The 12,432-nt window shown below is 42.8% G+C and overlaps 1 protein-coding gene across 2 annotated transcripts in view; it reads right to left on the minus strand.

The window, feature by feature from the left end:
• The window catches only part of LOC144491796 (uncharacterized), a 287,453-nt gene that overhangs the window by 185,969 nt on the left and 89,052 nt on the right, over positions 1-12,432 (minus strand). For both annotated transcript variants that reach the window (XM_078210123.1, XM_078210181.1), the window contains exon 5: positions 9,369-9,482. In XM_078210123.1, the coding sequence (XP_078066249.1) occupies positions 9,369-9,482 (114 nt within the window). The remainder of the gene's footprint in view (positions 1-9,368; positions 9,483-12,432) is intronic.

Below are 12,432 nucleotides of genomic sequence, written 5' to 3' on the forward strand. Positions count from 1 at the left end.
TTTAACTGTAGAACCTTCACATCTGATTCTGCCTTCCTTCTTTCAAATTGCAGACTGAATTCTACCATATTATGATCACTGCTTCCTAAGTGTTCCCTTACTTTAAGATCTTTTATCACGTCTGGCTCATTACATAACACTAAGTCCAGAATAGCCTGTTCCCTCGTGGGCTCCATCACAAGCTGTTCCAAAAAGCCATCCTGTAAACATTCAATGAATTCCCTTTCTTTGGGTCCACTGGCAACATTATTTACCCAGTCCACCTGCATATTGAAATCCCCCATGATCACTGTGACCTTGCCTTTCTGACATGCCCTTTCTATTTCGTGGTGCATTTTGTGCCCCTGGTCCTGACCACTGTCAGGAGGCCTGTGAGCAGCCTCTTGAGAGGGTGCACAGAAGGCGGAGGGTGCCAAGGGCAAGGAAGTACAGGCCCTGCAATTCCTTCGAGGCCCTCGCAGAGGAGATGTGCCGTCGCCGGCTGCGCTTGTCCAAGACCATGGTGCAACACATTTGTGAGGTGCTCTCACACCTGGCACTTTGGGGGAGCGGCGGCCACCCACTCCTTGTGGATGTGAAGGTGAAGGCAGCCCTCAATTTCTATGCCTCCGGATCATTCCAGGCTCCTAGTGGCGACCCAGCTGGGATCTCCCAGGCCTCTGTGCACAGATGTGTGTGGCAGGTCACAGATGCCCTGTATGCCCGGGCAGGGTAGTTCATTAATTTCGATGTGGGCCGTGCACAGCAGGAGGCCCAGGCTCTCGGCTTCCCATCCATCGCTGGGATTCTGAATGTGCAGGGCGCAGTGGATGGCACGCACACTACTGTCAGTGTTGAAACGTCTAGAATAAGGTATCATGTAGATTCTTGTTAGGCACGAGAATCAAAGGTTATCAGGGTAGATGGGAATGTGGAATTCGAAACACAAACAAATTGACTGTGATCTCATTAAATGATGAAGCAGGCTTGGAGGCTGAATGGCCTAATTCTGTTCGCATTTCATATGTTCCTATGTACATAACAATAAACATAAGACATTTTGGATGGAGGGCAGAAGTAACATTTTTACAAAGTTATAAGGCTGTAGAAAGCACCATCAATGTTAATTTTTAAAGCTCAAATGAGATCAACTTTTAACTACAGGATGATAGACTACAGGGTGATACAGGGATATGGGAGCAGGGTAGGAATATAGAATTAGGCCTTGCAAAGGTCGTGTCTCATAAAATTGATTGAGTTCTTTGAGGAAGTGACGAGAAAAATTGACCAGAGCACGGCAGTGGATGTTGTATATATGGACTTCAGTAAAGCTTTTGATAAGGTTCCTCTTGGCAGGTTGATATAGAAGGTGAAGTCATATGAGATTCAAGGTGAGCTGGTAAGATGGATGCAGAACTGGCTTGGGCATAGAAGTGGAGATGCCGGCGTTGCACTGGGGTGAACACAGTAAGAGTTTTAACAACACCAAAGTTAAAGTCCAACAGGTCAGATGGAGTGGAAACACATTTCCACTCCATCTGACGAAGGAGCAGCGCTCTGAAACTAATGATATTTGCTACCAAATAAACCTGTTGGACTTTAACCTGGTGTTGTTAAAACTCTTATTGGGCATAGAAAGCAGAGAGCAGCAATGGAAAGGTACTTTTCTGACTGCAGGTCTGTGACAAGCGGTGTTCCACAAGGATCAGTGCGGGGGCCTCTGTTATGTGTAATATCTATAAATGATTTGGAGGAAAATGTAGGTGGTCTGATTAGTAAATTTGCGGATGATACAAAAATTGGGGGAGTAGCGGATAGTGAGGAGGATTATCAGAGGATACAGCAGGATATAAATCGGCTGGAGACCTGGGTTCAAAGATGGCAGATGGAATTTAACCCGGAAAAATGTGAGGTGATGCAATTTGGAAGATCTACTGCAGAAGGAAAGTATGCAGTAAATGGTGGAGCCCTTAGAAATATTAGCATACAGAGGGATCTAGGCATTCAGATCCACAGTTCTCTAAACGTGGCAACTAAGGTGGACAAGGTGGTCAAGAAGATGTATGGCATGCTGACCTTGATTTGTCGGAGTGTTGAGTTTAGGAATTGGAAAATCATGTTGCAGCTGTATAAGACTTTGTTTAGGCCACATTTGGAGTATTGTGTACAATTCTGGTCACCACACTATCGATGTTGCTGCATTGGAAAGGGTGCAGAAGAGATTTACCAGGATGTTGCCTTGTTTGGAGGATATAGACTATGAAAAAAGGTTGAACAAACTCAGATTGCTTTCGGATTGTTGGAGTATCGGAGGATGAGGGGGACCTGATAGAGGTTTACAAGATTATGACAGGCTTGAATAGAGTGGATAGTCAGAGTCTTTTTTCCAGGATCAAAGGGTCAATTACTCGGGGGCATAGGTTGAAAGTTAGAGGGGGGGAAAGTTTAAAAGAGATGCAAGGAGCAGGTTTTTCACACAGAAGGTGGTGAATGCCTGGAAGGGGCTGCCAGAAGAGATGGTGGAAGATTCTATAATAATGTTCAAGAGGCATCTGGATAGATTTGATTTGATTTATTATTGTCACATGAATTAGTATATAGTGAAAAGTATTGTTTCTTGTGCGCTATAAAGACAAAGCATAACATTCATAGAGAAGGAAAGGAGAGGGCACAGAATGTAGTGTTACAGTCATAGTTAGGGTGTAGAGAAAGATAAGCTTAATGCAAGGTAGGTCCATTCAAAAGTCTGATGGCAGCAGGGAAAAAGCTGTTCTTGAGTCGGTTGGTACATGTCCTCAGATGTTTGTATCTTTTTCCCAATGGAAGAAGGTGGAAGAAACTATGTCCAGGGTGTGTGGGGTCCTTAATTATGCTGGCTGCTTTTCCGAGGCAGCAGGAAGTGTAGACAGTGTCAATGGGTGACAGGCTGGTTTGAATGATGGATTAGGCTTCGTTCACAACCCTTTGTACTTTCTTGCGGTCTTAGACAGAGCAGGAGCCATACCAAGCTGTGATATAACCAGAAAGAATGTTTTCTATGATACATCTGTAAAAGTTGGTGAGTGTCGTAGTGGACATGCCAAATTTCCTTAGTCTTCTAAGAAAGTAGAGGCGTTGGTGGGGTTTCTTAACTATAGTGTCGGCATGGGGGGACCAGGACAGGTTGTTGGTGATTTGGACACCTAAAATCTTGAAGCTCTCATCCATTTCTACTTTGTCTCTATTGATGTAGACAGGGGCATGTCCTCCATTACGCTTCCTGAAGTCGATGACTATCCTTCATTTTGCTAACATTAAGGGAGAGATTATTGTCATTGCACAGTTCACCAGATTCCCTATCTCTTTCCTGTACTCCATCTTGTCATTGTTTGAGATCCGACCAACTACGGTGATGTCATCAGAAAATCGAGTTGGAGGGGAATTTGGCCACACAGTCATAGGTGTATAAGGCATTTAATAAAGGGCTGAGAGCCCAGCCTTGTGGAACACCAATGTTGAGGATGATTGTGGAAGAGGTGTTGTTGCCTATTCTTACTGATTGTGGTCTGTGGGTCAGGACGTTGAGGATCCAGTCGCAGAGGGGGGAGCTGAGTCCCAGGCCACAGAGTTTGGAGATAAGTTTCATAGGAATAATGGTGTTGAAGGCTGAGCTGTAGTCGGTAAATAGAAGTCTGACATAGGTGTGTTTGTTACCTAGGTGTTCCAGGGTTGAGTGCAAGGCCAGGGAGATGGCATCTGCTGTGGACCTGTTGCAGCAGTAGGCGAACTGTAGTGAATACAGGCAATCTGGGACGCCGGAATTGATTTGTACCATGACTAACGTTTCAAAGCACTTCATAATGATGGATGTCAGAGCCACCGGATGATAGTCATTAAGGCACGCTACTTGGCTTTTCTTTGGTACTGGGATGATGGTCATCTTCTTGAAGCAGATAGGACCTCAGATTGTTGTAAAGAGTGGTTGAAGATGTCTGCAAATAACCCTGCCAGCTGATCCACGCAAGATCTGGGTGCTGGTCTGGGTACTCTATCTGGGCCAGTCGCTTTCCATGGGTTGACCTTCGAGAAGGCTGCTCTAACATCTGCAATGGTGACCCCAGATGCTGGTTCATCCGAGGGTGGAGGGCATACCCTCGCTGACCTCTTGCTCAAAACAGGCATAGAATGCGTTGAGCTCATCAGGGAGGGGTGTGTTTATGCTGGCAATTTTACATGCCTTCATCTTTGGCCTGTTATGTCTTGCAGACCTTCCCATAGTAAGCAGGGGTCCATGTAGCAAGCCCGATCCGGTACTGTCAGATATATGAATAGGCAGGGAATAAAAAGATATGGATCAGGTAGAGGCAAGAAAATATTAGAGAGGCATCTGTGTCGGCACAGACTTGGTGGGCAACAGAGCCTGTTTCTGTGTTGTACCATTCTTTATACTCAGAGATGGTGCCAGAGGACTGCAGAATTGCAAATGAACCCTTGTTCAAAAAAGCATGTCGAGGTAAGTCAGCAACTACCAGACTAGTCATTTAACTACAGCAGTGGCAAAGCTTCTAGAAATGGTAATTTGGGACAAAATGAATGGTCATTTGGGCAAATGCTGATTAATTAAGGAAAGCCAGCATGGGTTTGTTGAGGGCAGGTTGTGCTTAACTAACTTGCTTGAGTTTTTTTAATGAGGTAACAGAGAGGGTTGATGAGGATAATGCTGCTGATATGATGTACATGGACTTCCAAAAGACAGACTTGTGAGTAAAGTATAGCTAATGGAATAAAAGAGAAAGTAGCAACATGGACGACAAATTGCCTGAGTGACAGGAAAGATAGAGTAATGGAAACTGTTTCTTTTCTGGACTGGAAGAAGAAGTTCCTGAGGGATCAGTGTTATGACCCCTGCTCTTCTTCATTTATATTAATGACCCATTCCTTGGTGTACGGACCACAATGTCAAAATTAGCAGATGATACAAAACTAGGGAGTATTGTGAACTGTGAGAAGAGTGTAGAACTGCACAAGGAAATAGACAAGTTGGTGGAACAGGTAGATAATTGGTAGATAAAATTCAATGCAGAGAAATGTGTGTAATGATTCATTTTGGTAGGAAGGATGCAGAGTAACTATATAAAATAAATGGTACAATTCCATGTGGGTATAGGAGCACAGAGACCTCGGTGTAAACATGCATAAATCATTGAAGGGGCAGCGCAGGTTGAGAGAACTGTTGATAAAATATATGGCATCCTGGGCTTTGTTGGTAGGGGGCAAAGAGTACAAAGGCAAGGAAGTTATATAAGAACTAAGAGTAGGAGTAGGCAATTCAGCCCATCGAGCCTGCCCCAACATTCAGTACGACCATAGCTGATCTTGTTTCGGCCTCAATTCCACTTTCCTTCACATTCTCCATAACCCTTCAACCTATTACTAATTAAAAATCTGCCCATTTCCTCAAATTTACTCAACGTCCCGGCATCCGCCATACTCTGAGGCAACGAATTCCACTGATTCGTAACCCTTTGCAAGAAGTTATTTCTCCTCATCTCTGTTTAAATCTGCTACACCTTACCTAAAACGATGACCTCTCATTCTAGATTGCCCCATAAGAGAAAATATCCTCTCTACATCTACCCTGTCAATCCCCTTTAGCACCTTATATATCTCAACTACATCTCCCTTATTCTTCTAAACTCTGGAGAGTATAGGCCTAAACTGCTCAATCTCTCTTCATAAGACAAACCCCTCATCTCTGGAATCAATTTAGTAAACCTCCTCTGAGCTGCCTCCAATGTAACTAAATCCCCCCTCAGGTAAGGGAATCAATACTGTGCACAATACTGTGATCTCACTAATACCTTGTACAGTAGCAGCAACACTTCACTAATTTTATACTCTATTCCTTTAGCATATAAATGGCAAGATTCCATTTGCCTTCCTTATTACCTGCTGTGCCTGCATACTAGTTTTCTGCAACTCATGCATGAGATCCCAGATCCCTCTGCATCGAAGCACTCCAAAGTCTCTCTCCATTTAGATAAAAGTTGCCTCTCTATTTTTCCGACAAAAATGAATAACCTCACAATTATTCACATTAAACTCCATTTGCCAAATTTGGGCCCACTCACCCAACCCATCCATATCCATTTGTAAATTGTTTATTTCTTTATTGCACTTCCTATCCAACCTATTTTAGTGTCATCTGCAAATTTGACTATAGTACCTTCTACCTCTGGTTCAAGTCATTAATATAGATTGTAAATAGTTGGGGCTTGAGGACCGAAACCTATGGCACTCCACTAGTTACATCTTGCCAACCAGAAAAATACCCATTTATCCCAACTCTCTGCTTTCTGTTATGTTAAACCTGTATAAAACACTGCTTCAGATTCAAGTGGAATATTGCATCCACTTCTGGGCACCACACATTGTAGAGGCATTAGAGATAGTGCAGAAAGGATTTGGAGTTTAATGTGAGAATGGCTCCAAGGTAGCTGGTTAAAAACTTCGTAACAGCTGCTTTTTTTTTCCATTTTAGGCCATCTAACCCTCACACTCCCCATGCCATTTCCATGCTGATTCTTACCTCTGCCCACTTCTACTAGCCCCTCATACCCTCCTTGCCAATTCATGCCCACCACTCACCCCGCATTCTAGATGTAGCAGTCATGGGTTTGGAAGCAAGCAACCATGGTGTATTCCTGTAGTGCATCTTATAGATGGTCCACATGGCTGCCACTGTACCTCAATGGTGGAGGGATTATACGTTTTGTAGAAGGAGTAGCAATCAAGCAGGCTGCTTTGACCTGGATAGTGTTGAGCTTCTTGAACGTTACTGGACCTGCATTCACCCAGGCAAGTGGAGAGTATTCCATCACACTTCTGACTTGTGCCTTGTAAATTGAGGACAGGTTTTTGGTCATCAGGAGGAGAGTTACTCACCACAGCATTTTCAGCCTCTGACCTGCTGCTTACCCCAGTCCAACACCGGCATATCACATCATTGCTGTTGTAGCCACAGTGTGTATATGGTTAGCTCAGTTCAGTTCCTGGTCAATGGTAACCTCCAGGATATTGATAGTGGGGAATTCAGTAATAGTAACATTTGAATGTCAAGAGGTAATGGTTAAATTATCTGTTGCTGGAGATGGTTGTTGCCTAGCACTTCTGTTGCTTGCCACATGTCAGCCCAAGCCTGGATATTGTCCAGGTATTCCTACATTTGGACATAGACTGCTTCAGGATCTGAGGAGTTACAAATAGCCTTATGATGGCCTTCTGACCTATTAACTCTAAGGTAACACTGGCATGTTCAAAAATCCTTAAAAAACCACCCATGCATAATTTTCTTTAAAAATAACTGCTGTTTCTATATCGCGACAAAAGTGTTAATTGACCAGACATTTTAAAAAATCAATAAAGGCACTATAAACACTTGCATTTCTCTGTCTTGTAGTTGTTTGGTAGTACACAATTTGAGTATTGTTGAAAAAATAGACTGGTGCATTCTCCATGGCATGTCCTCTACCAATCAGAGCCAACTGCCAACCAATAAACACTTCTCATACGATATAAATTGTTGTTTTCCCTTTATACTAGTATTCTTGCAAAATAATTTGATGACTGCAAGATGAAAAATTTTGACGTGTCTCTTTTTTCATCAATGTTCTTTATCTTGTGCAAGTGAACATATAGCCATTGACAAAAGAGATCATAGAATAAAAATAACTTATAACATCACAAAGCCATCAATAATGCCTAATAATAATTCTCTGCACTCTCCTTTTATGGAAATCTGGGCTCTCAGCTAAGCCTCATTCTCCCTGAATGGGTGGGGAGTGTATGGAGTATCTGAGGAGGTGGTGAATGGCATAGTTTGGCATGGAAAGGGAATTGGGACTTGAGCAAGACCCTTTCATATTACCTTTCAAAAGTTTCCTGAATCCAGATGGTGGTTTCCCACTCTTCTGCAGGGCCATGAATTGGGTAATGGAGAAGCTGGACCGATCCCAGAGTAAAGTCTGTTCCACCACATTTGATCATTGGAACAATACGCCACAATTGACAACCAGAGGTTCAAACACACACACATTACTTAAATAGCTAGAGATAATCACATTGAGCCAAGTCCAAAAAAAATTACAATTATGTATTTAATGACCATGAGCATTTATCACACATCTGTAGGTGATTTTATTCCATCTTCTTTTAATTGTGGGCGGAGTTTTAAAATGAGTGGACAAACATTAATGCAGAGTAGTGTAAAGGACATTCGTGCAGCTTGGAGAAATTGGTCCTCATTGCATTTGGTTTCTATTCGGCCCCTCGAATCTACTTCACCATTCAATAAGATCATGGCTCATTCTAATGTTCCACTTTGCTGTCTAACCTACCTTTAATTCTTAGCTCCCTTGTAGTTCAAAAATCTATCACCTTTGAATACATTCAATAACCCAGCCTCCATTGCTTTCTGGAGTGGAGAATTCCAAAGATTAATGAGCACAAAGACAAGTGATTCCTCCTTATCTCAGTCTTAGCTGGGTGACATCTTATTATGAAACTACATCCCTTAGTTCCAGACTCCCCATGAAGGAAAGACCCTTCCAGCACCTACCCTGTCAAGCCCCCTCAGAATTCTATATGTTTCATTGAGATCACCTCTCATTCTTCTAATCTCCGATGACTATAGGCCCAAGCTGCTCAAGCTTTCTCCATAACACAACCTCTTCATCCCAGGAATCAATGTAGTGAACCTTCTCTGAACTATACTTACTCTTAAATAGGGAGACCAATACTCTCAGTGTGGTCTCACTAAAGTCCTGTATAGTTCTGAGAAGAGTTCCTTATTTTTGCACTCTACCCCCACTCCCCCAACATCCACTTGCCTTTCTAATTACTTGCTGTACCTGCATGCTAAGCTTTGGTGATTCATATTTTTCTATTCTTCCCAGCAAAGAGGATAACCCAACATTTTCCCAAATTATACTCAACCTGCAAAATTAATACCCATCCAATTAACATATCGATATCTCTTTCTGCCCTCTCACAACTTACTTCCTCACCTATCATTGTCAACAAGCACTGTGTCTTCAGTCAGGTCATCAAATTTGAATTGTAAATTGTTTCCCATTCAATAGATATTGGGCTAAAATTTTTATGTGGGTTCTCCTGATCATCTGTCGTAACATCAGCAGATATCCCAGGAAATGGTGCAATTGGACCTCAGAAGGGAATAATCATTCCCACATGCAGAACTGGTGAGAAACTATGCTTCATTTTCAAAAATGGCCTTGAATGTTCAACATGGTTCCATTCTACCAACAAAAATAAAATTAAACAAATCATAAATGGCCAAATATCAAGTATTATTCTTCAGAATACTACTTATAATAATCCATGGTGCTTACCTGGGCTGTGGTTTGTTTCAGTCTCACAGTTTATTTGCTTCTCGTTGACCACTGGACTTCTTTCATTATTGACCGTGTCTTCATTCATCTTAACATAATTGTTTTCTTCTTTGTCTGGAAACATAGAAAAGCTTGAACAAAAATGGAGATCAGAGCTTGGAGTTTCTGTTTCTATGCAGTTCAATCCGCAGTTCTTGCCTATCAAATGAAGGGTTAGAATGATCAGTTATTGACTGCGGAAACAAAAAATCTAGGGGTGGGATTTTCTAGCCATTCCCGCCAGCAGAATCCCACCATTGGCAAGCCCTTGTCATGGTTCCCAGGTGGCGGAGGATGCAAACAATGGGACCAGAAATCTGCCACCAGACAATGGCAGGCTGCCTCCAGCATCACCGAAATTAACTGGGGAGGGGGGTGGGGGAGGGCGGTTGTAAAATCCCGGCGTAGGTCACAAAGATACAAGTCTTAAGGATCCTGAGGCCAACTTTGCTGGTATAACAGCAGCAGAGTGGAAATCCCACCTGGCACAACCTTGCTAGTGTGCCGCTCTGAAATACAAAGAATGGGGTCTTTTGCACATGTGATACGGTCTGCCAAAACCTTCAAGGACATATTAGTACTGCCTGTGTATTATGGTGTCACTTGTGAGCACCGTGTTGTGATGTGGGTTCAATTATGAGATCTTGGAGACTTGTATGTTTAAATACAAATGATTTATCGTTAATCTACAGATCCCAGATATTGTCATGCATAATGCTCTCTCCGTGCAGGCTGCTTCCAGAATGTTCGATGAGTTTATTACCATGTCACTCTACATATTGTACGTTGTGGGCGGTACCATTCTCCAGTCGTACATTAACCTAGCTCTGCCGAGCACCTTTTCATTACAATGGTATGCAGGCACATAATGTAACAGTGCCCTCCCCAATCCAAGCTAATTCACTCTATTAAGTGGAACTGAAGTTCCTAAGGCCCAATTCCTTTGCGAACTCTTCCATTCACGTTGCAGCTATTATTCTAATGGATCGCCTCTAGAATCTAGTGCCTTATGTTAGGTTGAGGGCCTTCATGAAGCTTCAAAAGGAGTCAACCGCTGTGATTTCCACTGAAGTCATTCAAGGATGTAAAGCAAATAATTCCAGGTGAACCACACAGTGAAATCTGAACACATTGGGAATACATCAGTTTTACTTTTTAAGGCTGAGAATAACACAAAATTAAAAAACTGTAATCGCTTTTATGCATGTTTGATGAGAGAATACTGTGGTCTGAATTTTACATGTAAAGTTCAGGAGTGTGCCTGACCCAGAAGCATGTAAGATCATGCGAGAAGACTTTGAGTGTGTGTCCCAATGCCGTTACACCCTCACATAATACTTTGGTTGGTGAGCACGTGTCGGAAGTGGCCCATTTATGATCAAGAAGCCAATTTAACTGAAATAAACAGCAATTAACTGGGATTTCATATTGCCCATCACCTTTATAGTTGGCAGGGCAGGCTGATTGGCAAACTCCAATTCAGGTGGGATAAAAGGTCAGAGCTCAAATAAAATTAATAAATGTGTCTGGAGACAGGTCTGTGTATGACCGTGCTGCCGAGACACTTGTGGCACAGTTTTTCTGCTGATATTTATTTTCGACAGGTCCACAGCTTCCTCAGACAGCAACAGTTCCTGTGAGGAAGTCATGATGTGGAGATGCCGGCGTTGGACTGGGGTAAACACATTGAAAACAAGAGTCCACACGTTCCTTTTCTCGGTGCCCACCTTCTTCCCAGTCTCCCCAGCAGCACTCAGGCTTTCACAGATCACATTTCGCGGTGGTCATTAATTGGCAACATGATCTTGGGCACCTGCGCCTACTTTGGGCATGTCCTGAACGTAAAATTCAGGCCTACATCTGTCAACCTCCTTTTACTGACACATGTTCACATCTTTTTTTTAAAATAACAGTATATTATTTAAATGGAGAAAGATTGCAGAACTCTAAGGTGTAGAGGGATTTGTATGTCTTGATATATGAATCACAAAAACTTAGCACACAGGTACAAAATGGCGAATGTTGTTCCTCTGTTTAAGAAAGGGAATAGAAATGACCCTGGTAATTATAGTCCGGTTAGTCTTACTTCGGTGGTTGGTAAATTGATGGAAAAGGTCCTTAGGGATGGGATTTACGACTATTTAGAAAGATGCAGATTAATCCAGGATAGTCAGCACGGATTCGTGAAGGGCAAGTCGTGCCTCACAAATTTGATAGAATTTTTTGAGGAGGTAACTAAGTGTGTTGATGAAGGTAGGGCAGTTGATGTCATATACATGGATTTTAGTAAGGCATTTGATAAGGTCCCCCATGGTCGGCTTATGATGAAAGTAAGGAGGTGTGGGATAGAGGGAAAGTTGGCCGATTGGATAGGTAACTGGCTGTCTGATCGAAGACAGAGGGTGGTGGTGGATGGAAAATTTTCGGATTGGAGGCAGGTTGCTAGCGGAGTGCCGCAGGGATCAGTGCTTGGTCCTCTGCTCTTTGTGATTTTTATTAATGACTTAGAGGAGGGGGCTGAAGGGTGGATCAGTAAATTTGCTGATGACACCAAGATTGGTGGAGTAGTGGATGAGGTGGAGGGCTGTTGTAGGCTGCAAAGAGACATAGATAGGATGCAAAGCTGGGCTGAAAAATGGCAAATGGAGTTTAACCCTGATAAATGTGAGGTGATTCATTTTGGTAGGACTAATTTAAATGTGGATTACAGTGTCAAAGGTAGGGTTCTGAAGAATGTGGAGGAACAGAGAGATCTTGGGGTTCATATCCACAGATTTCTAAAGGTTGCCACTCAAGTGGATAGAGCTGTGAAGAAGGCCTATAGTGTGTTAGCTTTTATTAACAGGAGGTTGGAGATTAAGAGCCGTGGGGTTATGCTGCAACTGTACAGCACCTTGGTGAGACCACATTTGGAATATTGTGTGCAGTTCTGGTCACCTCACTATAAGAAGGATGTGGAAGCACTGGAAAGAGTGCAGAGGAGATTTACCAGGATGCTGCCTGGTTTGGAGGGTAGGTCTTATGA

This window comes from Mustelus asterias, chromosome 1 (genome assembly GCF_964213995.1).
Source record: "Mustelus asterias chromosome 1, sMusAst1.hap1.1, whole genome shotgun sequence".
Taxonomy (NCBI): Eukaryota; Metazoa; Chordata; class Chondrichthyes; order Carcharhiniformes; family Triakidae; genus Mustelus; species Mustelus asterias.